The following is a 27,070-nucleotide window of genomic DNA, read 5'->3' as shown; positions in this document are numbered from 1 at the left end:
AAGATATTCTTATGAATAATTAGCCTCAAAGTGATAAAATGCAATGCTTCCAACTCTGCTTCTGCTCCAAGGAAAGATGCATAATAAAGTCCTTTTTCTAGCCTATGAATTCTTTTGCTTTGATCCCCTACCTTCCATTTCATAGAAATACATATGTATATATTCAAAATATAACAAAAATGTCCAGATTCTATAAGCTTAAGAGAATCATGTATTCGTTAATGTCATGATAATCGCTGAGGCAAGAATAATATTCAAATAGTTAAAATCATTTAAAAATATCAAAATGAAATTAATATATTGAAGAGCTAGCCACATTCCCACGTTTACTGCCATGTAATTTAAAATAGCAAAGATATGGAAACAACCTAAATGCCTATTGATAAATAAATGAATACAGAAAATGTAGTCTATATACACAATGAAGTATAATTCACCTTAAAAGAGAAGGCCATCCTGCCACTTTCAACAACATGGATTAACCTGGAGAATATACTAAGTAAAACAAGCCAGATGCAGAAAGATAGATACTGTATGATCTCACTTATATTAGGAATCTAAAAATACCAAACTCATAGAAACAGAGAGTGGTATGGTGGTTGCCAAGGGCTCAGGCTGGGATGGAGGACATGGAGAGATATTGGTCAAGGGGTATAAAGTTTAATTAGGCAAGATAAAGAAGTCCTAGAAATCTAATGTGAAACAACGTGACTACTGTTAACAATATTGTACTGTGTACTTGATATCTGCTAAGAGGGCAAGACTTAAATGTTCTCACCACACACGCAGTTAAAAAAAAAAAAAAAGGAGCTATGTGAGGTGATAGATATGCTAATTAACTTGATGTGGTAACTATTGTACAAGCTTACAGATCAAATCATCAAGCTGTGCAAGTTAAATGTATACAATTTTTAACTGTCAATGATAACTCGATACAGTTATAAAAAAGGAATCCTATTTGTAAGTACCAGCCTTGCCCAGAGGGTCACAGTGGCTTCCTGCTGTGTCAAGGGTTGTTCCTTAAATTGCTCAGGAGGGAGGTAGGGAAGTTTGGAGAGGGGAGATGGTGGGGGTTGAGATTTGGGAGGGTTTGTTATGATGGCTAAGAAAATACTCAACTGACGTGAGGCTATCGGTCCTGACTCATTAAAAAATGCTTAAAGGGAAATTATAAATTGAGGACCCTCGACTTCCAAATTGTTTTTCAGCTTCATTCGTCCTCACACTAGCCCAAACATTTATCTAACATTGCAGACCAAACTAACTGTACATAGGGTATACATCTGTTTTGTTTACCTATTTCCAGTACCTAGAACAATAAATAGAATATAGTAGGTACTCAATAAATATCTGTCAGATGAATCGGAACTGTTAGCCTTATACAGTATATATTATTTCAATCACAAATATTACAAAGTCGAGATTCATCAATTTCCTATGTCCTACATGAATTCATAGGACATTGTGGCTTCTTGATGAGGAGTTTGGAGTACAATGCTAAAGAGGTTATTTGATAAGTCAGTCCCTAGCTGAGGCCAGCAACTTGTTTTGTTGGGGTAGGGACAATTTGTTTCATATCTAAAAGTTACCCAACTCATTTCATGTAATGACTCAAATGTCTGATTTTATGTGCAAGTAAATTAGAACAAACTTCTCCTCAAAACTCATTAAAAAACACATAATCTGAAGTCACTGAAATGTCAGTGGTATTATTTTTATATAATGTATACATATATATACATATAATGTGTATGTGTGCATATATATCTGGAATCTGGTAAATATATAGCTGCAAAGTATTATGTTCATGTTTTACTTGTATATCTATTTTAATGTGCTTAGGTAGTGTGTGTGTATATGTATATATAGAGAGACAGAGAGATGTGTGTATCTATCTCAAGTTTTTAAGCTAAAATAAAACTTAGTGATATTCTTGCCAAATTTCCTCATTTTACAGTTACAGACACAATTTGCAAGATTATAAAATTTGTCCAAGGTAATGCACTAGTTAACAAAAGACCTGAACTGGGAACTAGGACTCCTGACTCCTTGTTTAGAGCTCTTTTTAGTACCTTGTGATAACTTTCTAAATGATCATAGCAATTTTCCATTCCGCTGAACACTAACATTGTCCTGTACTAATCATATGTAAGCAAGGCCAGGTCTTTTCTTATTCACAGCACTGAAGCTCTGGAGAAAGGGGAGGGGCAGGGTTAATGGAGTTGATACTAACATCATCAATAGACATCATCATTATCTTTATGCTATTTATCACCTTTCATAATGATCTTGAAGAGCTGTGTATTTAGTTTGTAATTTAAAGAGAAAAGGTGGAATCAAAACAAAGAGGTTTCCTTTATCTCTATTAATGTGCTTTGTTCAGCACACCCCAGAGGCCACTGGGTTTTTTACAATAGTAGATTACTCAGTTTTAAATCACTGCCCTGATTGGGTTCTTGCCACTTCTTTTATAGCCAAACCACTCTATGATCTCAGACATTAAATCTTTCTCTAGTCCAGACTAATATTTCTTGCCCAGGGTTTTGTGCTGTTGAATCCTGATTAATTACACTGCAAATGTGAAATTTATAATTTACAGAACTAAAGAAATGAGGAGAGTTTGCTTTATATGACAGAAAGCCAAAATTTTAGAAACATCCTGACTAAAAGGGACCTTGGATATCAATCATTACTAACAGCAAAAATAAATAAGTATATAAATATTGAAAATAAACATGGCAAGATTGCTAATTTTGGAATCTGGGAATATGGAGTAAGAGAGTGCCAGGCATGTAACAAATCATTGTTCTAGAATTGGTTCGTAACAGAATGGCAACCCTAGAATCTATAGATTGCAATATACTCTAGTAGTGTATATGTTGTTGGGTTTTGTTTCTCCTGACTCCATTGAAAAAAAATTTTTGAATTTGGGTTGACAAATTAGGATTTGCTTTATAAAAAATATTTTCTACCACCTGTAATCTCAGCACTTTGGGAGGCCAAGGTGGACAGATCACCTGAGGTCAGGAGTTCGAGACCAGCTTGGCCAACATGGCGAAATCCTGTCTCTATTAAAAATATAAACATTAGCTAGGCATGGTGGAGGTGCCTATAATCCCAGCTACTCAGCAGGCTGGGACAGAAGAATTGCTTGAACCCAGGAAGCAGAGGTTGCAGTGAGCTGATATTGCACCTATACGCTCCAGCCAGGATGACAGAGCAAGACTCTGTCTCAAATAAATAAGTAAATAAGAATATAAAAAGTATTTTCTGCCCAGGTTGTCAGAATAAATGTATTTCTTATGAATGACAGAAGCTTGTATATATCCTACTCTCAACATGGTGAGGAGAGAAGCTTGTATATTCTACTCTCAGTATGGTGAGAACTGATTTTCTCACCTGTGGTTCAGATGTTCATCCTTCCCTTTCCTGCGTTTCCCTTGAGGGTTTTTTTAATTTTACTTTCAAGAGACAGAGTATTGCTATGTTGCCCAGGTTGAAGTGCAGTGGGCTATTTACAGGCGCAATCATGGAACTCTATAGCCTTGAACCTCTAGGCCTCAAGTGATCCTCCTGCCTCAGCCTCCAGAATAGCTGGGACTATATAGGTGTGCACAACAGTGTATGACTTTGAGCTGATTTTAACTGTTGGTTAGAATCATACAATTTTATAAATTGTTGAGACCTTATAGTTCCCCTGGTTTGTCACCTTCTCAGGACCAAATCCTACCAGCTGAGCAGAGGAAGGATAGCCAATGGAGAGTAGTTCATTCAGCTACTTATGAGAAGTTCTAGGAAAGGATATTGACACTTCTGTCTGACAGAAAGTTTAAGAGTCCCTGTGAACTATTAGAGTTCTCCTAAACTCTTTCTTTGACAACTGACAGTATTTCTCAAATTACTACTCAAGAATGGTTTGTATGAAGAATGTAATGAATGTATAAAGAATGTCTTCTATAGATTTTAATGACAAGTACCTTTTATTTCATTAGACACTATCTTAACCAGATGTACTAGGGAAAGTTTTAACGAAATGTAGAAAGTATCACACTGTTGATACTCTTGAAGAACATAAAAAACATAATTTTTTCTGTCCTGAGAATTCTTTTATTAGAACACACACACATGTGCTGGGCACACTGGTTCATACCTGTAATCCTAGCACCTTGGGAGCCTGAGGTGGGAGGACCACTTGAACTCAGGAGTTTGAGGCTACGGTAAGCTATGATTGTGTCACTGAACTCCAGCTTGGGCAATAGAGTGAGACTCTGTCTAACACAAAACAAAATACCCGCTCCCCCAACACACACAGTTATTACTATTTTGTATAATTGAGTGCTTACTATGGAGGGAAAATGCTTTACTCAGATTAGTTTATCTTCTCACAAAGAACCCTTTGTAATAGACACTGTCAATTTTTATTTTATAGATGAGCAAATTTAAGCTTAGAGAAATTAAGACAGTTTTTCAAGGTGCTGCTGCTCAAAGTATTGCAATCAGAATTCAAACTCAAACAATCTCACTGCAGAGCCCTGAGAGTTCAACCTATCCTTCACCTAAGGGGTGAATGTTCACATCCAACAGGCTCAATTAATTCATTTCTTCCAATTCTAGGTTCCTGTCCATTTTGAGTACCTCAAAAAGAGAATAGCTGGTTTCAACTCAGTCACAGAGGAGCTGTGAAGGCTATTTAGCCTGGGTTCTCAATGCCAGATCAATGCAGGCCCAACCTGGGCCAGCCTCCCTGAAGCTCAACCTCTGTACCTTCCAACAGTTCCCAGTTCAGTGTTTCTCGGGGATGTCATCTATAAAAGTCTTCTGGTTATGGATTTGCACTCTCACCAACGATCTGGTTCTAAGATTATAATTTAAGAAATATTTTTAAGCTTCCTAATGGGTTTGCCTCCAGTTTACAGCATCACAGGGACTTGTTCTTATCTGCTTGTTTAGATTTCTTGGGTTTGTTTGTTTTACTTTGTTTTGCTTTAGTCTTTTTCCTCGCTCTCTAAGTAATATGATCTGGAGGTGCATACATCCTGCTCTCCAGCTGCCCAAATTCCAAATTCAGTTTTAAAGCCCTTACTTACAGTGGAGGTGTTTTATTTCGATGTCTTTCATAAAATGAACAAAGTTAACAAGATGTGCTTGAGAGGAACAACCTGCCAGAGACTGTATTTCTGAAGTGCTCTGTAGCACTTCTTGTCTAATTTCACCAAAATAATGCTAGTGGAAAAGTACATATTGAAATACGTTGTGGGTGGGGGAGGGGGAGTGGGTAGCAATGGGAAAAAGTAGGTGGAAGGAGAGGAAGAAAGAGACAAGCACAATAACTGCCTTCATTTCTATTAGCTGAGAAAGCATTTTTTACCTAGGCTCCTCAGTCCTGGCTACGTACCTGTAGCATAGATCCATGACAAAATAAAGAGAAGATGGTGACAACAGAAAAAGTTTCCTGGATGAAAAAAGGCATCTTAAGTGTTTCAGACCTGGTTGGCAGGAAAGGCCACAGATTTTTAATAGCTTATGAAATACACATCAATCATAAACCAAGGATGAAGGCTAGTCTACATTGAAAAGGGAGATCACGTTCAAAAAAACAATCAGATGTCTTTTTCTTTTCATTAAGGAGGCATAAAAATAGAAAAGTCAATAGTGGGTGGGAAACAAAGAGAGAAGCATCATGGTAATTTGTTGCATGTATTTTATCCTTGATCTTGTTTATGTCCAATCCACTCAGGATATGGCACTTGAGTGCAAATGCCCATCAAAAGCACAAAAAAGGCACAATAATGACAGTTCTAGCTTTGTAAAAAAAATTGTTTTTAAGCCTTCACTAAGACACATGAATATTGCACCATCTCTGCTTTATTTTCTTTTTAATTAAGCATAATGGAAACTTCAGTCCTGAGACACTCCACTCTGTCTTGTTAAAGCTTGTTCCTCACTGGTCTTCATATTGGGTCCCATAATGGGAAAGTGTTTATTGGGGTATGGGGAAGGGATTGTTGCTAAGCTGCTAATAACACCATATGTGCTCAAATCTACATTCTTATGACTCCTGTGAGTCTGCAATATTATATCCACATTTGCTATGCAGTATACATGAAAGCAAATTCTGAATTAATCAATTGTTATGCAGAAATGCAAACTACTGAGTATTTCTAGGAAAAAGTCTATGTAAAATGGAGCACCTACTATGTCATATAAATTAAAAGCACTTGGGAGAATTAGCAAGCAGTAGGATGCTTCATGGCTACATAAAAATGTACTGTGTTGGTATGTTATCTCGCTAATGCCATTTTCATTTCTTGGCTTTAGAGAGTTTAACTATGCTATAATTAAGCACTTGTGCAGTGCAGCTGGTTCTGAAATATGAACTTGTCCAACAAGAAGTTTAAGATTGAGTCAAGTATGATTTCTGACTCTGACTAAAGAAAGGAATCAATAGGTTTTGTTTTGGTAAAGGGACACTCATCTGTTATAATCCTATATACAAAAGAGGTAGTTCATGAAAGCAGTAGCACAGAAGTAAGTTGTTTTAGATGCATAGAGCTATCTCCAGGATGAAATTTATCTGATTCACTGCCCTAGGAAACACAGGGACGAAACTCAGGTAATTACGGTAATGGATAACAATGAGGTTTAGAATGGTTCAAGAGAAAATGCTTAACAAAGAAAACATGGCTTTCCTGCGATTACAGTTTCACCTTTTCAAGTGCTTCCTCTAGGTTATTTAAGTAGATCATTCAATAGACAATGTGGTTAGATTAGTAGATGTAGCTCAGGGATGTTTATTTGAACTTGCTATTCTGTAGATGTCTTTATCCTTGATGGAGTTTCCTAACTATCAACTCAAACTTTCCTTATCACTGTAGCCATCGGAAATGGAAACAAACCACCGTTTTTTAGTGATATTTCAGTTTTTGAACTGTCAATGTTGAACTGACCTATGTTATATCTTGACAAGAGGAACGGGTTAGCTATCAGGTAAGCTAAGCCTTGAAGACCTCCTCTGTCTTACAGGCCCCTGTGGCATTTCTCTAGCTTTAGTCTCACTACACATCTAGGTGCTAATCCCTTTTGAAGTATACCCTTTTAATCTTCTCAAGTCAATGCCCTTAGTTTTATATCTGCTGGAGTGAAGAGAGAGGGAGCTGGCTTCTCTTATTCCTCAGGATCAAAATAAACATCCCACCATTTTCACCTTTCTCTTCCTGTCAATGAGGCATACACAGGTTATTTCCCTCTGGCTGTGGTCTGTGAGCATAGAGGCAGCTCCATTCAGCAAGGAGAAAGACCGATGGTCAGGGAATTACCTGAGGCTGGTGTTCAAGCACAGAAAATATGGTTCTACAAGATCTTGTTTCTTGACAGTCATACCATATAATCACCCTTTTCCTCTGGAAAAGCAGTACTCTAGTATAAAGGCTGCATGTTTATGCTTGCAATTTAGATTTGTGGAGTCACTGTTATTGACAAAAATTTCCTAATCTGCTTCTTACCAGTCTTGGGACATTTACTTAATTTTTAATTTTTAAATGACAGAGTCTCCATGTGTCACCCAGGTTGGAGTGCAATGGTGAAATCATAGCTCACTGCAGCCTCGAACTCTTGGACTCAAGTGATCCTCCTGCCTCAGACTCCCGAATAGTTGGAACTACAGGCATGTACCACCACACTTGGCTACTTTTCCATTTTTCCTTAGTAGAGACCAGGGTCTTGCTATATTACCCAGGCTAGTCTTGAATCCTAGCCTCAAGCGATCCTCCGTCCTGGGCCTCCCAAATGCTAGGATAACAGGCATAAGCCGCTGTGTGCCAGCAGTATTTATTTTCTTGTTGAGAGCATCTAGGTGTGGCCATCTTTGACAGTGTAGCATTAAAGGTTCCCTGTTCCAGTCACAACTAAACAAGCAACAATAATACTCAGATATTAAAGTGATCATTCAGAGCTGGCAGCTTCATCTTTAAGAGAAATGTAGCCCTCAGAGACAACAAAGAAAAACAAGATATTTTAAGGCTGAGTAAAATCAAAGACTTGTAGGTCATTTGACAGCCAAGCAATGCCATTGTGAAAACTCCAAGAGAAGGTGGAAACTGAGGAATTGCTTTAGGATCATGTTGAATGTCAAGAAAGAAAATCAGGATGAAGAAAATTCCCAAATTGTAATACAACTTAGATCCTTCAACAAAGTTACTGCTCCTTAATGCTGTTGCCAAATGCTATTTTAATCAAAGCCAGCATTCACTGGAGCTCGATCCTCAGAGCACAGCTATTTTCACCAAGAGAACTCCGACAGCGTACCAGTGAGAAGCTCAGAGTGATGTTGGCATCATTTAACTGGATTGCCATTCGTTGCTTCCTGAAGAGATAGTGAAATGTTATTTTGATTTTATTATTTTTTTGAGACAGGATCTCACTCTGTTGCCTTGACTAGGCTGCAATAGCATGATCATGGCTCATTGAAGCTTCAGTCTCCTGGGCTTAGGCAATCCTCACACCTCAGCTTCCAGAACAGCTGGGACTATAGGCATAAGCCACCATGTCTGGCTGATGTTTGTTTGTTTATTTATTTGTTTGTGACGGAGTTTCACCCTTGTTGCCCAGGCTGGAGTACAATGGCGTGATCTCAGCTCAATGCAACCTGGGTCTCCCTGGTTCAAGGGATTCTCCTGCCTCAGCCTCCCAAGTAGCTAGGATTATAGGCGTGTCCCACCACACCCAGCTAATTTTGTATTTAGCTCTGTGTTGGTCAGGCTGGTCTCAAACTCCCAACCTCAGGTGATCTGCCCACCTCTGCTTCCCAAAGTGCTGGGATTACAGGTGTGAGCCACTGCGCCTGGCTGACTTATATTTTTTTAATTTTTATTTTTTGTAGAGACAGGGTCTGGCTATGTTGCCCAGGCTGGTCTTGAACTTTTGGTCTCAAGTGATCCTCCTGCCCTGGCCTTCCAAAGTGTTGGGATTACAGGTGTGAACCACTATGCCTGATGTTATTCATTTTTACTGATACTGGTAGCCACTTTCTATCTAAAAAGACAGACTACATCCTGGTGTTGGACTCTTATGAACACATCCCTTTCCTACTGATATGCAAATATATCTCAATTATATCAATAATCTCATAGACCTCACCTTTTTTCCTTCAAAAATCTTAGTCACTATAGCTATCAAAAGTCTCTTATCATTTGACAAATATACTAATATGTATATAATGAAGGCTAGAAAAAACATGCTGAAGTGAAAAAGGAAATGGAAGAAATTAATAGACTGAATAGAAAGAAAAGGCTTATGTAGTATTTTCAACTCATGGGGGGATTTAACAGAGATCTTTTTACACATTCCAAGCCTATCTTCCTAGCTGTTTTATTTCCAGTATAGGAAAGGATTAAGCTGTTTTAATTTCACAAAAGTACATACGCATCTGTGATGGTTAATTTTGTGTTGACTTGACTGGGCCATAGGGTGCCCAGATATCTGGTCATATATTATTCTAGATAGTTATGTGAGAGTGTTGTTAGATGGGATTAATGTTTAAATTCATAGACTCAATAAAGCAGATGCCCCTCCATAATACGGGTGGGCCTCATTCAATTAGTTGAAGACGTAAACAGAACAAAAGACCAACCCTCCCCTGAGTATGAGAGAATGCTCCTTGACAGATGTTTCTGGTTCCACAGCAGCCTACCAACCTTTGGACCTGAACTGGGACACTAGCTTTGCAGATTTTGAACTTGCTGGGCTTCAGAGTTACATGAGCCAATGTTCATAAGAAATATATTTAAATATCTCTCCATTGCACTCTTTCTCTATGTGTGTGCATATCCTATTAGTTATGTTTCTCTGGAGAACCCTGACTAATATAGCATCTCAAATAGATGTCAGAGTTAGGATTGAGACTTGCCAGTACATTTTGAGTACTGATAAGTCCTTTCAGCCTTAAACAGAACTCTTAATTCAACTGATAAATGGCAAGCTATTACAATGCAAATGCAAAAAAAAAATTTGTGTGTTGGATAACAATTCTTTGTTATATTAAGAGCTAACCATTGTCTGTTTCCAATCAGTAATTGTAAGATTAAGTCTTAGTCAATTAAGATTAAAGCCCAATATCCATAGATTTTCCCCAAGTGCAAGTCCAATCTGCAGTTGATAGTGAAGGTTATTACTATGACTATAAAAATACAACCAGTAACCAAATAGTTATATCTTCATGGTTATTTAGAAGACATGAAATTCATAGCCCAAGTATACTAACTTAAAAACATGGGCATCCATGGCTCAGTCAGGCTGACACATAAAATTAACCAGATGTATATGTACTTGAAAAATTCAAAAAGCTTAGTTTTTCCCTTAATGCCACTCTTGGTCATGGTTCAGGCACATACAGTTGCTCTAGGCAGTTCATTGGCTTACTAAATGAACTCTTCCTATGGACATTGGCCATGTGTAGTTTTAGTGACACATGAGTGGTTTTCTAAGTGTTCTGTTTGTATTTTCCTGTAATTGAAATAAAAACAGTAACACTTCAAGTGTATGTTTTAGAAAAATCTGGTGGTATTCAAGAGAGGTGAGAAGCACATTTCTTTAAACATTCTATTGAGCTTGTGTTCAACTTCCTTACATTTAGGAAGGGGGAAGGCTTTTTGAAGGCGGCAAATGGTTAGTATACATTTATTGGAGAGCACACCCAAAGTACAACTGGTGGGTAGGTGGTCTTCCATTACAACCTCCTGCATTTTATCTGATGGATGCAGGATAATCAGTGCTTATACTAGCAAATAAAGGCACTGCAGGCTATCAGGAAGTGCTCATTTCAATGTACTAATCATTTTAACCAATGTATGAACCACACAGATTTAGTTTGAAAATACAACAGGTAGCAGGTGCCTGCCTTCAAGGGTACTCAGTCATACTGAAGTGGAAAAATAAAACCAACTTAGATATTTCCTCCATACTGACATCTTCCAAAAGTAAAGGTGACGCATCTCCCAAAGATCACAAACTAGTAAGCTATGGTATTTTTTGCTGGGCATTTCCCAAGGAATTTTCCAAGAAGGCAAACAGTTCTAGAGAAATAAGTGCTCAGTCTTGTGTTTTTTAAAGATCCCAGCAAAATCAGTACACCTTGGCTCATCTGAGTGGGTGAGTGAAGAAGAGATCCATATCAATTGTGTACCTACACTGTGCCATATACAACATTCAAATATGTTATCATTTAGCCTTGATAATACTAAAATGTGGGTATTATAATTGGTCATTATAGTCAGAGAAGTCAAGAGGTTAAGCAACTTGCCCAAAGATCACAAAGTAAATAAGGAAGAGAACCAAGTTCAAACTTTCTCTTTGACTCTACTTGACCCTCCCATGTCTTATAACCCAGGCAGATAGTCCCTTGGTGATGGTAATAATGTAATCTCAGCAATAAAGCAAAGGCTTGAGAATTTTCTAACAAACATTCTACTTGTTACTCTGCCAGATCAGTGTGATATAAAGCCACCCACTTCCTCAGGTATCATTCTCCTTTCCCCAATCTTATTTTTTTTAATTTTTTATTTTTTAATTTGAGATGGAGACTCACTGTGTTGCCCAGGATGGAGTGCAGTGGTGTAATCTCAGCTCACTGCAACCTCCACCTCCCAGGTTCAAGCAATTCTCCTGCCTCACCCTCCTGAGTAGCTGAGATCGCAGACATGCACCACCACACCCAGCTATTTTTTTTTTTTTTTAGTAGAGACTGGGTTTCACCTTACAGGCTGGTCTTAAACTTCTGACCTTGTGATCTGCCTGCCTGGGCCTCCCAAAGTGCTAAGATTACAGGCGTGAGCCACCGTGCCCGACCTCCCCCCTCATTTTTAAGATAACAGTCATAACACATGTTCCTTGCCACAGAACCCATGGTCTGTAAAGAGTTATTAAATGCTTTACTGCGCTGCAAAATTCTTGGGGGGAAACACAAGCATGGAGTGATCGGTATCAGAATTTCACCAAAATTAAAAATGGTAGCTTCTAAAAATCTAAACTATTTTCTTAAGTATTTTCTCTTAAGATGTTATTGAATTAAATTAATAATTATACACATCTACAGAATGCACAGTGAAAAAAATATGCATTTATACTATCTCTATTAAAATGCATTTGTCTGCTTTTCTGCACTTTTTACCTAATTTCTTTTTGCCCTTAGCAATTTGGCTTTCTGCTAACTCATTTAACCACATTAATGGCTGTAGCTTCCTTTCTTGAGATGCATAACAGATATTATGAACAAACACTGAAGATGCTAAACCGAAGGTGTTACCTAGGATGCAAAGACCATCTGTGCAGTTTTCGGATTCCTGGCTTAGACCTTCACAGAATTTGCCCCCATTTCTTGGGGCTGGTGCTGTGCACTCCCGGATCCGCAAATGTTCACACTCTGGACTGCAGACGGACCATTCGCTCCACACTTCCCAGCTCCCGTCCACTTCAAAGGGAAACAAAGGAAACCATCATTAGAATGAATCAAGTAGCTGTCAGGAGACTCACCCCAGGACTGCTGTTGTTCTAGAGCTGGATTTTAAGGAAATAACCACCAAACAGTAACAAAAGAACGTATCTACTTATCTTCTCTCCATGGTTTCTTTCCTGAAGAGACAGGCTTACAAAAGCAGTGGTATAATACTGTTGCTATTTCAGAATAAGACCAATTACCAAATTTAGGCAAGCATTCGTATTTTCAGCACCACTGGGTTTGCTAAAAATTTGTCATGACCCATTCTTTCCCAGTCTTTCATGCCCAAGCACATCTTAGGTGGACAGATAAACGGTGTGCACTAACCACTGATAATCAGCCACTTTCTTAGGGGTTGATCATTTAGAACAAAGTGGAATGAACTATCATTAAGTCCTAGCAGCCCCTAAACAATACAAAGTTAAACCCAAATATACTGATAGTATTAAACTAAAACAGGTCAGTCAAACCTCAAGACACCAGGACTTATATAAATAGAATTTCTTGGGTCATGGACTGCTGCTGTATGTAGAAATGAACAAACTGAATTTAGTTCCACTAAAAAGCAACCCTAGAGATCATGGCAGATGTCTGAGGCAATTGCCCTTTACCTCCTAGGAATAGTTCAACCATGCTTATGTGGGTTATTTAAGTTACTGCAATTTTTTAATTTGAAGCAATTAGTCCAGAATAGGGTAATGTAAAAAAAAAATACTGAACTTGAGCAATATGTCTGCATCCTTGTCTTGGATCTGTCAACTTATCTCCTGAGCAACCCTGGGTGAGTTACTTAGCCTCGCTTTACCACGTCTGCCAACATCCCCACGTCTGGGGATAATAAAACTCACAACACAGGAGTAAAAGACATTACGTATGTAAAAGTATCCTGCACAGTACCTGGCACATAGTAAGCACTCAATAAATGTTTATTGAACATAAGTCCAAAATAAAACTCCAAGAATATGCTGTTGGTAAGAGCCCCACCTTAATTCCGATTGCAACTAAATTTGCAATTTTATTATAAAGACATGAGGCCCTAGTCTAGTGTCCTTGGAGTTAATGTTCTGTAGTACATGTGAGACCCAGGATCAATTTATTTCTCAGTGGGAGGATATGTGTTCCATAAAGTCACCTTCCATATCATCTATTTCTTGTTGTATAAATTGGGTTACAGCCAGTAAGAGACAAAGGAATTTACAAAAGCCATACTTGGTAAATGAAGTATCTCTTTTTACAGAAAGAAAATGTAAAACATAGACGGCTGTGACAGTGTACAGTTTCTACCAATTGTCTTGTAAAAATACAAAGCTAGAACTGAAAGCGTTATGATTAACTAATGATAAAGAGTCAAACATTTGTTACTCGTTCTTTTGTGCTTTAAGACAATTTATCTAATCCCTGCTAACTATTATACAAATACAGGCCACAAGATGGGAGAACCCAAGGAGAGAAGCAGATGGCTTAGCCCAACCAAACACTGGCAGTATAACAAGACTTCAGAGCAATTGGCTTATTGATGGTGAATGTTCAGTGTCATCTGAGTATTTAAAAATATGCCCCAAAACATCGCACAGAGGTATTTCACCCATGTTCCTGCCGCGACAATGAGCTCTACATTCACACCTTGGATAAAGGTTCTGTGCTAAGAACTTGGGAGAGGGTGACTTTGGAAAAGAAGGTAACATTGATTGCTTCACACCAGCTTAATAGTGTTGGTGGATCAGAAGGGAAAAGGGAATCTGCATATATCTCACCAGGACAAAGAGAAGTGCAGGTTATTTTCTGCACTGACATTCCCTCACAAAAGGCCCCACCATTGAGAGGAGCTGGGTTGGTGCAGGTCCGGGAACGTTTCTGCCATCCTCTACCACAGCGAACATTGCAGGCTGACCACTCTGTCCAGGAAGACCAGCCTCCATTCACTGAGAGAGAAAAATGGGGAGGGGAGAAAAAAAGGAGAGAGGTTTTTACTGATTGCCTACTATGTGCAAGCCACTGTGCCAGGTGCTGTGAGTCAGGCATCCGGGGACCGAGAGGCTGTGCAGCCCCCACTGACTGCTCCATCATGAGACAACAGTGGGGTCACCTCATCCAGTCCTCAGCCTATTCATCTCATATAGGAGGGACACAGAATTTGCCTTGCGGGAAAATTATAAGAAATAGAAAGAACTGATCAATAAATCTCTAAAGCACTTGAATATCCAGAGTATAAGAAGAAAATATCAGCATTTGAATATCTATGACTTTAAGTGCTTCAAAAATAAATCCCAGGGCTATTCTGTTGTGGAAGAGAATGCCTTTACTTAAACAGCTGGGAACTTCTTTTATACAATACTGAGATATTCTGCAAATAGTATTGTTTGTTTTTGGAGAATTTCACATACCGGGGGAGAGACTACCTGACAGCAGGTCTAGGAAACACTGGGGTGTGTGTTGGGTTTGAGAGGCGTGGGAAGCAGAAGTTGCCCATCTCAATTCTTTTCAAATACCAACATAATGGAAGAAAATAAACAACTTTTTATTATTTTTAAAAGAGAGATTGGAAATGTCACTGACTGTCACATGGAAGTCCAATATTGGATGGAACAGCAAACACATTAATAGAAACAGTGATGTTTTTTCACCTGCCAGATGGGGGGAGGCAGGATAGAGCACTGCAGTGAATGAACCCCAAGGTCTTTGCAGCTCTCTATATTCAAAGTTTTAATAAAACACACAACCCTCTACCTCTCTGCTTTCTGCCCTCCCTATCCATTCCTGGCCTTTGGGCTGGTCTTACCGTAGACCACCACAGTGGCAGACAGGCTTCTCCTCTTAGCCACGATGTTGGCTGCCATGCAGGTGTAATTTCCTGAGTCCGAGAGCCGTGCCTGCCTGATGATCAGGTTATGGTCAGCCCTGGTGTCAATGTTCTCGTCTTGTTCAGAGTCAATGGGCTCCTCATTTTTCAGCCATTCCACCTACAGAAGAAAAGAACGTTTACAAGTCACTAAAAATCCAGAACTCAATTCTGGAATTGCGAGGTGAGCAGATTCGAGTGTTCGAGAGAGATGTATCTAAAATATAGAGCAAGAACAATGATCTGTTTCTTTATTCCATATCCTGTTCCTTTTATTTAGTAAATTTGGTTTTATTCAGGAAATGGATACTCAAGCTAATAAACTGGAAGCAGGAAAAGAACACAAATACCCTACATTGACTTTGACCCATTTTCTAAGAATGCAGTGGAGGAGAGATAAGAGGTGACTGCAATTAGGCCAGTTCATTTCATTACAACATTCATGATGATGATGATAGTTCAATAATAGAGCTCAGAAAAATTGACATATCAATATAGAACTTGAATTTTGTGTTGAGAGAATATTACATTATAAGACAAGCTTTTAAGTCAAGATGCTTGAATTTAAACAAGTTTTGATAAAGGTTTGAGATTGTACCAAGGCTACAGTAATAGATTTGAGAAATCATAAGCAGATAAATTAAATTTAAAGCTCAGTGTTCTGTAGATTTTGAGATAAGTCTATTTGGTGATCATTTATGTTACTACTCCAGTGAGCAGAGAGACATTTAGGCCTGGGGTTATGTAGCTGACACCATTAGGTAGCTGCGCAGTCCCTCTCCTGGAGCAGCTCACCTTCACCATCCTCTGAGCACAGGCTATTCCCATTTCTGATGTGTTTTTTCCTAGATGCTGAAGAACCTATTTTATTCTTCCCAGTTTTATATTAGTCTTATCCTTTGTCCAAACTTCTCTTTCCTTGAACACATAAGGAAGACACAGATGGATGCCTTCTGCTCCCTGGATCCTCAATTTACTCCAAGTGGAGATATACCACCCTAAGCCCTCCATTTCATCACATACCAGTTTCCTCTGATCTAACTGTGTTATTTCCTTATTCACTCTCTGCTTCCATACCTAAGCAACCTCTCTACTCACTGGTGCCCTTGGTAGGACTAGACATGTCTCCTGTTTAACAATAAGCATTCGGCTCTAGTTATCAGCACAGGGAAAGCAGTAATGTAACAAATGCATCAAAACTGAAATTTATCACAGGAAGCAATGGCAGTGATGACATCAAAGAGAAGTCACACAGAAGCATACACATTAGGGGCATTTCATCATACTCTGATAAAATGCTCATTGAAAGTTGGTTTTAGAATAAGATATATTATTTGATTTCTTAAGTCTAAAGAATTCTAATTTATCACCAATAAAAAGTAACATCTGTTCTATAATCATTTGGTTTAATAATGATTAGTTTGTCTCTGTAAAAAGGGATTTATTTACCAGGGAAAAGCATATAAGGGTCCTTCCATACTTACCCCAAGTACTACCCGGTGAATGAGAGCTTAAATACCCCAAATCATCACCATCCAAAACTTACTTTAGAAAAGTTTAATTTGAAGGAAAATGACACCAACTAGCACAAAGAAGAGATCTGAGAACTACAGTAAAACAAAGAAAAACTGTCAGAGCTGACTAACAAAGAAAAGCTGTTAATATCTACAGGAAGTGTAGGTACTAACAGTGATCAGAGCCAAAAGCACTGTTCTGTTTTACCAAGTAGGGCAACAGAACCAATTTTAAAATACATCTGACTTCCAGCCTGTGATACAATGTCTTCCATTCACTACCACCATCCCTTATTCAGAGTCATCCATTTGCTGATTTGAAAAATATCGAAACATTTGTTGAATGTCAGAGATTGTACTGAGAGCTGGGTAAAACTAGGTGAACAAAACCCAGATGGTCTCTTCTTGGTAAGACGGAAATAAGTAAATCGACATTCTCACCAAAACATAATAGTTGAGAGTCACATTGTCTCACGACAATGACTATAAGAAATAAATTCCTTTCCTTTGAAAATTACCCAGTTTTGGGTATTTTGTTATGAGCAACAAGAAGTGGACTAAGACACCATCCTGGCATGAGCTGCTTTCTGGGATTTTTTTTTACAGTGGCTTCTTAACTAACTTCTTAACTGGTCTGTCTGCGGCTTCTATTCTTACCTCGACAGTTGATTTTAGGGTGTAACAATTACTGTAAAGTCAATGGAATTAGGTCTTTTAAATTCCCATCACTACTATGTCACTACAAGGAAGAAATTGCTCAGCTTAAAGCAGGTCTGGGAACTTTTGCTCCACCTCTACTCACCTTCTAGGTGAGTAGAAATTCAGGGGGAAATTGCCTGCTTTCTGATTAATTCTGTATACTTGCTATTTGTAGCATCTAGCAAGCACTTCTCCTATGTCCCCAGCTCAGCTGGCCTCTTCTTTCATACTTCTCCTCCAACAGTTGGTCAGGAAGTAGAGAAAGTCTGGCACTGACCCATAAATAAATTATTCATAGCAAGTAGACAGCCAGAGAGAGCCCTGTGGGCAGTGCTCCTGAAGATTGAAATTAAAGGAGCCCTAGCACCTGGAAATCAAGAACAGCTGTCCTAAAGGAATCTTGGTTCAGAGGAAAATTAAAGGGATAACTATCAAGAGGAGGCTTGGCCTCAAATTGAAAACAAAGAAAAATAAAATCTTACATGAAAAAACTAGGCCAATAAACTAGGAAAATATTTGGCATAATTTTGATAGACAAAAGGTTAATATGAATGGTATGAGTAAAAATAATATGAATTCTCAAGCTTTAAGTTGATAATAAAAACTCATTCCAATAAACCTGGCACAAAGATGAATATACAGTACATGAAAAAAAATCCACAAAACACATGACAAACAATTGAATAAATATCTTGTAGTACTAACTATAAAGTCTAATGATGAATAATTTAGAAGCTAGAGCAATATGTTTCCTACCAATATAGCAAAGATCAAAATCTCTCCCTCAAATACACATGGAGTTTTTATTTTAGTGATTTTGTTTGTTTTTTGTTGAGAATGCATACCAGAGAACATTTCAACTATTGTCCCCACCAAAATTCATGTTAAAATTTAACCTCTAGTGTGGCAAGATTGCAAGATGAAGCCTTTAAACGTTATTAGATCATGAGGACTCTGCCCTCATGAATAAATGACTGGATTAATGAATTAATGAATTATCATGGGAGGGAAACTGGGCTTCACAAGAAGATGAGAGACCTGACATGGAACATTTGACTGCTCAGCCCCATTGCCATGTGATGTCATGTCTTGTGCCGCCTCTGGACTCTGCAGAGAGTCCCCACAAGCAAGAAGGCTCTCACCAGACACAGCTCCCCTGCCTTGGATTTCTCAGCCTCCAGAACTGTAAGAAATTTGTTTCTCTTAAAAATTACCCTGTTTCGGGTATTTTGTTATGAGCAACAAGAAATGAACTAAGACACTGTCCTACCATGATCTTTGTGGGACCTTTGCAGTGGTTTCTTGACAAACTGGTCTGTCTGCAGCTTCTATTCTTGTCTCTACAGTTGATTTTCTACAAAGGGATAAGACCACGCCACTTTCTAGCTTGAAATCCTTCAATGGCTCTGAATCTTAATTAGATTTGTTACCCCTAGCCTAACAAAATCTTTCTATGGGGTCTAGCACCCCCTGTCAGTTACGGCCTCCGCTTTAGCCCTGCTGTACTCCTTGCTGCCATAGAAAGCTGAAAACAAGTTCCAGCCTCAGAGCCTTCATTCCCACTGATTCCTCTGCTCTGAAGAATTTTCCCATAGGTGGTCCCATGGCTTAATCCCACTTTGCATTTAAATCGCAGGTCAACTGTTATTTCCTCACAGTGGCCTTACCTAATAACCCTTTCAAAAATAGTAAGCCACTCTCCTTCCTCCCTTCCTGCTTTGATTTTTTTCCTAATGTTTACCTCCATTTGCTAGTCTCTTTTTCCTTTTTTTTTTTGTTTTTTGAGACTGCTGGATCACAGCAGTGCAATCATAGCCCCCTCCCAGGCTCAAGCAATTCTCCCACCACGGCCTCCTAACTAGCTGGGACTATAGGCACACCACCACACTGGGTTAATTTTATTTTTATTTTTTTGTAGAGACAGGATTTCACTATGTTGCTCAGGCTGGTCTTGAACTCTTGGGCTCAAGCAATCTACCTCGGCCTTGTAAAGTGCTGGCATTACTGGCATGAATCACAATGTCTGGCTCCATTTCATAGTCTTAAAGATAGATATATCATTTGTACTTATCATTATAGGTTTAGGAATTTACCAAAAGAAAATATTAAGGGTGCAAGTGAAACTTTAACACCAATCAATTATTTTTGATAGAAGAAAGAGAGAAATAAAGGGAAAAAAGAGGATGAAAGGAAGAAAGAGAAAAAGCATGCCATAGGTACATGTCAAATAATGAAGCGTTTTTTTGGGGAGGGGGGCTAAAACCATCTGTTAATTAATTTAATATGTAAACATTAAAGGTTCTGGTTTCAACTAGTAAAAACACAAAAAAGTGCTCATAATACATGAGTGTCAATAGATAAAATTATGTGTATTATTATAAGTGTATAAAACAAAAGCAATCATAAACATATATGCTTAAAGTAAACATTGGAAGAGAATGCAGTGTTTAAAGAAGTCTTAACTGGGGAAATAGTTTTTTTTGGTAGTTAATTATGGCAAAGTCAAGGTATATCTTTCATAATCTAAAAACAAATTACTTTAGCTTTTAAAAAATCTTTTACTTATCATGTAGCACAGTGATTTTCAAATTTATATTTAGCTATAGAATATTTTTTCAATTCAAAGCTTATCTGAATCCCAAAATGAAAACGAGGATTAAAAAAGGGAAGATACTATTACTGATGCAGAAGTGAGGTCTCTGAGCTCCAGACGTGAGGGATCCTAAGATGCATACACTTAGTCATGCCAGGGCTACTGTTTGCACAGCTCTGGAAGAGATGATTCACATCCTCCCTTGTCTATGTAAATGATGCTCACCAGAGATGTTTGGTGCACAACCTGTACTGCCATATGAGCTAGCCCTGCCTACGGTCTACCCCTAATCACTCACAGGCCCTATGGACATATACTATAGTCTGCTTCTGGGTTTTCCAAAATCAGAATTTGAAGACTATGTATAGGATAGGCTGGGCGTGGTGGCTCATGCCTGTAATCCCATCACTTTGGGAGACAAAGGTGGGTGGATCACGAGGTCAAGAGTTCAAGACCAGCCTGGCCAAGATGGTGAAACTCTGTGTCTATTAAAAATTTTTTAAACAAATGTAGCTGGGCATGGTGGCAGGAGTCTGTAATCCCAACTACTAGGGAGGCTGAGACAGAGAACTGCTTGAACCCAAAGGCGGAGGTTGCAGTGAACTGAAATTGTGCCACTGCATTCTAGCCTGGGCAACAGAGCGAGACTCTATCTAAAAAAAAAAAGGCCAGGCACAGTGGCTCACGCCTGTAATCCCAGCACTTTGGGATTACAGTGGATCACAAGGTGGGTGGATCACAAGGTCGAGAGATCGAAAGCATACTGGTCAACATGGTGAAACCTCGTCTCTACTAAAAATACAAAAAATTAGCTGGGCGCGTGTTTGTAATCCCAGCTACTCAGGAGGCTGAGGCAGGAGAATTGCCTAAACCCAGGAGGCGGAGGTTGTGGTAAGCCAGGCTATTGCACTCCAGCCTGGGTAACAAGACTGAAACTCCGTCTCCAAAAAAAAATAAAATTTTATAGGATAAATGAGGTCTCATAGGTCTGTAACTAAATATACACAGACACACATATATACACATATGCACACACACACACACACACACACACATACACACACATATACGCACACTTCCATGGAAACCTGCTCTCATGGCTTTCTCATGGAAATGACAGGTAAGCATCAAATAACTTTTTACATGTATACAGATCCCAGCATATCGGCATATATGTATATGCTGGTATACTTGATGTTTATGGTGTTACGACTGGGGTCCATCAATCCAATGATGTCTATAAACAATCAACACAGTAGTAGACACTTAACTGTGGAACTGTTTTTTATTCGTAACCGAATAGTTTATCCATTTAACTGATGGCAGGATCTTTATGAGGAAATCAGTTTGGTATTTTCTGGGCTTATAAAAGTGACAAATTGCACTTGAATTTATGCTTTTGTCACTTAGAGAAACTTTAAAACATTTTTGATGAGCTAAGTGCTCCTAATGTAGAACAGTTTAATAAATAAAATAGGAAAAAAATTCTCTACACCAGCAGTTACAAACTAAACTGTTCCTGGGGGCCAGGGAGGCAACATAAATTAGTGAACTGGTGCTGGGTATGAGACTCCATGTGCACTGCTTGCATATTAAAGACAAGGGACTGGTCTTCATTTCCACAGAGGAATGAGCTCACACTCATTTTTCTTAAAAAATGTGGCATTTTCTGTCTTCTTTTTAGACAGAGGCATGGGTATTTTTTAAATAATAGTGCAGTGAAAAATGACAATGAACTCATTTTTGCTTAATAATCTCTTTTGCTTTTCCTATGTCACAGTCGTCCTTAATTTATAGGGTATTTAGTTTTAGCATCAGTAATTATAGGAAAGTGATGACTGTGGCAAAATGTCGACTGCAAGACCTGTGTAAACGTGTAGGCACTAGTTAGGGTCAGACTATCATTACCATGAGATAACACAAGCACTGTGGCCAGGTCTCTACTTCAATGTAATAAAAAAAAAATTACATGAACTGAAAACATCACATGTTTGGTGCACAACCTATACTATCATATGAATTGAAAACATTACATGTTTGGTGCACAACCTGTACTATCATATGAATTGAAAACATTACATGTTTGGTGCACAATTTTTCATGAAAAGCCAGAGATGTTTATTTCAATGAACTATTTTTTTATTCTTACACTATGGCCCATATATTACAAAATATATTATGAGGACTAAACAAAATATATTCACGAGTGAGATGTAGATTTGCCCCCCTTCTCCACAAAAAACACAATAAACCAGGCTTCTGACCCTTGATGAATGTTATCACAAAGAGGAGCTCAATGCCCTTCACTGGATTTAATTCCCTTTCACTAAATCATCTTCCCCAACCATCCATGAATGTTATGGTGCATATGTGTTACTGCCTACTCTCATGGCTTTCTCATGGAAATGACGGGCAACCAAATAACTTTTGAACCTATATCCAATATTCTACAGATATGATAAGGGTTTGCATGTATGCTGAGTTCAGAACTTATTTTATAATAAATTGCCTACACTGTAAATCCCTAATTAAGCTCATAACAAAAGCAATACGATTTTCAAATTAGCATTATGGGATCAATAAATTGACCACCTTGAGTCTAACAAACATTTGTATCATTTATCCACACGACCTGCTGCTAAGAGGTCATGTTTTTGACAGAGAGGCTTAACATTCCTGAAGGTTATCGAAGGCATTCACCCCTCGGACAAACAATTCTTTATCTGGTTTCTACTTACTTGGTTCAGTTGGATAATCCCAGTTCAGAACATGCAAAGAAACTAGTTACTTAGAGGTAATGAGCTTATGGATTTGCAGAACGCCAGCATTCATTAGCATAGTGTTATATACAGATGGTCTGCAATTTGTAGATTTTTTTCCAGTTTATAAACAAATCTGGAAAAGCAGAACATCAAAGACAATTAGATTTCATACCAGACAGCAGGTTCCTGATCAGTCATTCTGTTTAGCTGGGGACAGAAGGTATGCAACTGATGAGCTTCTAGTTTTCTCACCAATAGGCAGTATGATATAATCAGATTGCAGGGGACCCTTCGCTGGAAAGGAAATGGATTGATGCATTGTGAGAGATTATGTTACCTGACACCTGGCTTACATATGAATGTGTCTGCATGAGTCATAATATATCACTTACTCTGACCTTTTATTAAAGACATCTATCTAGTATGTATATACATAACCTTACACCTAAATGTTTATTTTCACCAGACAATAGGTGAGAATTTTCATGCTCCTGTTCTTGTTCTTAATGTTCTATAAAAGAATGAGAAGGAGAGTGGTGTATGCTTTAGAAATGAAAACAGCAATAACAACAAAAACCCAAAAACTAGTCTAGAAAGATGAGAAAGCTGCTTTAAAATCCAGCTTTCCTAACATGCAGGACTCCAAGTCCCTTGACCTTTCAATTCTAGATGGAACCAACCTGCAAATATACCCTCATATCCCATAGAAACTGCATATTGGGGCCATTAATTGATGTCATCTACCATGTGCTCCTACACTTCATTCCTAGTCCTATCTCTTGGGATTTGGTAGATTCAATGTCAAATGGAGTTGTTCATACACACTATAGATGCAACCTCAGCTTTATGACTTCTAAAGTGTCTCAATTCATCTCATTGCCTGTGATCATTTCCTTTTTGCTGTACTTGTCAGCAAGCTCCTTAAGAACATGAGCAATATCTCAAATCTCCCATCTAAGGTTGTTCAATGGCACTGCTGAATAAATGTGCTAGCCCAAATTGCTGTCCATGCAGATTTAGAGGTTGGTGCAATATACATACATGCACGCATATGAGAAAACTTCAAACTATATTTTATGGGTAGGGGCAAGGGAGAGGTCCATTATTCTTTGCTTTAGTTCCCAGAGTTGAGCATAGATATGACCCAGAAGAGTGAGACTGCTGATAGGGCTGTTCTTCAATATATTCTGGGAGCCACTAATATTTCATAATGGCTACACATTTTTCATACTGAATTTCACATATCCACTTAAGATTTATGAGTTATATTAGAGTAACAAATATTATTTTCACATTATAATCAAAAATGTCTTGGAAAGACAACCATATTCAGTGGGACAGGGTAGAGAGACAGGGCAAATGTATAAGAGCCAGGGAAAAGCTAGAAGCCCACAGAAGTTCCCAATATGATCACTCCCTACATAAACTCAGAGCTTTTGTAAAGGTAGCATCTTACAAAAAGGAAGTCTGATTGTGTTTTTGTGAGGAAACGAGTAGTAGAATGAGCTCTGCAATCCAGCTGCTGAGGGGCTGAACTGAGTTGGCACCTGAAGACATGAGGCAGGCACAGCCTGCACCAGGCAGAGGTCAAGAGGGAATTCCAAGAATCACGAGGAAGCCTCTAGACTCACAAATGCTAGGACACTGGTCTAACCAATACATTTCTCATTCGCTTTAAATGGTAGCATGAGTTTTGATCAAATGGATTACTTCCCAGCCTAATAATGATGTCTAGCATTTCATGAACACTTACCATGTGCCATATACTCTTTTAGACATTATACATGTGTTAAATTAATCCTTAAATCATCTTTATGGGGCAAATACCATTTTTCTCAACCCCATTTTATAGACAAAGAAACACAGATGTTAACTACATTGCCCAAACCATACACACACACACACACACACACACACACACACACACACACAAACACACACACACATATATATATATACACATACACATATACAGAGAGACATAATTTAATTCCAAGTCTGAGTTTAATTCTTCCTTTTATCCACTAGGCTTGGTCATTCTATCATTTGCTAGATTTGGGTGGACAGATTTGGCTGTTTGCAAAATTACATTGAAATACAGAGATTTGTCACCATTAAAGAAAATTTTGAAAACATATTTTGGACTTTTATGATCATTCTGAAGGAAGAATTGAAAACAATTTTTTTGGCAATGGCAACATTATTAGAATAAGGGTATTGTCTCCCAGGTGGGTGATTTAAAGGACAGCTCTCAGTTGAATGCACACACTCGTTACATCATTACTGTCAGATATTCAGAATGTGACCTGAATTATTCTGACATCAGAAAATTACTCCAGCTGAGTATCTGTCCATAGGTAGGTCATGAGAAGTCAGGCTAGCCCCCTCAACAATATCTAAGGTCTCATTTTGCTTTTGGCACTGCACAGAGGTGAGTACAGCATGCACTCATGAAGTCGGGCTGTGGTGATACATCCTAATGTCTTAAAACGTTTAAGACTGACTGGATTGAAGTCAGCTGGGAAACTTACAGGAAAGCATTTGCTTTTCTGAGCAAAGGGACTGGTAGTTCTGTTCTTGTGACTGTATCAGACATGAATGTGATTTTAATGACATGGCAGCCATTTTGGGATCATGAGGAAAAGGCAAAGAAAACCACGGTGCTGTTGGCCACTGTCTTTACACTCACGATTGAACATATTGTTTCAATACATTATCTTATTTGATCCTCACAGCAACCCCGAGATAGGCAAAGAAAATCTTACTCTTCCCATTTTACCGATTACATGATTTGCCCAAGGCTATATGCTTGGGAAATGGTGGAACTAGAATTAGTAGCCTTCAAATATATATGTTTTTTCTACCACAGGCCATTACCCATTTTCTTAGGCTTCTTACTGACGACATGAAAGGCTGCTCTTAATATTTGCCTAATTTGACTTGGTTGTCTAATAAGTCTCCACTGGGACTGAACCATTACGCAGTGATGCTTCTCTGCTCACAAAGGGGCATATTCTTGCCCAATGTTAGTTCAGGCCATTATTTGCTTTGCCACTTTCAGATTAGATGTCACCTGTCCTCTCCTCTGTCCTCTCCTCTCTCCTTGATAATATTTCTTTCAAGTTATTTATGACAGTACTATCATGTTTCCCCTTTTGTCTTGCTTCTCTTTGCAGGCTCTACAGATTGATTTTAAAGCCACCTACACTGCAGTTTCTTCAATTTAGCTCCACTTATCTGATTATGCATCACAAAAGGAAGCAGAAATTTAGCTTAATTGTGAAGCCATTGCAGCAGAACCAAGCAAATGATAGAAAACCTCATGATCACAGACAGAATCACACTCACTGATGCTGAGTGAAATGACAGACATCAGTACCTCGGCAGAAGCCTGAACACTGATTATGGAACTTTGTGTTCTGACATTGTGTGTCTCTTGTCAGACAGTGTTGTCCTTTACTTTCCCCATTTCAGTTGTGAAAGTCAGGTTCAGTCTCATACTATTTTTTTAAAAATTCATTATGACAAGTAAATGGTCTCTGGGAAAGTGATCATCCCCATCCACTGTTTACTGAAACTGTAACACTGTCATAAGTGAAGAATGAAACATGTTTACTTTCATGTAAAGAGTATCCAAGAAGGATGATCAGAGGAAAAGAGCATTAAACAGAAGAAACATAAATAGAAGAATGAGGAGAGAGGAGAGAGAGGTAATCAAAAGGCGGCTTGTAAGGGAAGTTACATGCCGCCATTTGCTTTACAGCTGTGTTTTCCATAGTAGGACAGATCTCGCTCTTTGCTATTTCTACTTTTGCTTTTTCTCATCTGCAAAGGGGGAAACCATCTGTTTTTGAATCTCTGGTGAAGCACCACCTAGAAGATGCTGCCAAAGCCTGATATCCAGAGTGCTCTAAAACAGTGTGAAGTGCCCTTTCATCTTAAAGGATTATTCTTGGCTGGGAGACCTCTCTAAGATTATAAGAAGCTGGCTTTCAGAGCCACTGAAAACTGGTTCTGTGTTCACATTTAACCCCTCTCTCCATTATCTGAGGTATGTAAATAATGTTTTAAGTGGTGATGAGGGAATATTAAATTTCTTTTTATGTTCCTTGTTACCATGTAATATATCCTCAAGTGCCAAAAAAATATCTCATTAAACCACTAAAGATTCCG

General features: G+C 38.5%; 1 protein-coding gene across 13 annotated transcripts in view; it reads right to left on the bottom strand.

Annotated features, from left to right (window-relative positions):
- The window catches only part of UNC5D (unc-5 netrin receptor D), a 560,161-nt gene that overhangs the window by 102,563 nt on the left and 430,528 nt on the right, over positions 1 to 27,070 (bottom strand). For 8 of the 13 annotated variants that reach the window (XR_004732764.3, XM_035270258.3, XM_008979310.5 and 5 more), the window contains 3 exons: positions 15,270 to 15,450; positions 14,245 to 14,412; positions 12,299 to 12,463 (listed from right to left, as the gene is read on the bottom strand). Coding sequence is in view for 12 of the 13 variants with exons in the window: in XM_035270258.3 (XP_035126149.1) it covers positions 12,299 to 12,463; positions 14,245 to 14,412; positions 15,270 to 15,450 (514 nt within the window). In the remaining variant the exon portion in view is untranslated. The remainder of the gene's footprint in view (positions 1 to 12,298; positions 12,464 to 14,244; positions 14,413 to 15,269; positions 15,451 to 27,070) is intronic. The other 5 variants (XM_008979313.5, XM_008979314.5, XM_008979315.5 and 2 more) reach the window with 1 other exon arrangement.

This window comes from Callithrix jacchus, chromosome 13 (assembly GCF_049354715.1).
Source record: "Callithrix jacchus isolate 240 chromosome 13, calJac240_pri, whole genome shotgun sequence".
NCBI lineage: Eukaryota > Metazoa > Chordata > Mammalia > Primates > Cebidae > Callithrix > Callithrix jacchus.
The sequence above is the reverse complement of the archived record's forward strand: the minus strand, read 5'-3'. Positions and strand labels throughout refer to the sequence as shown.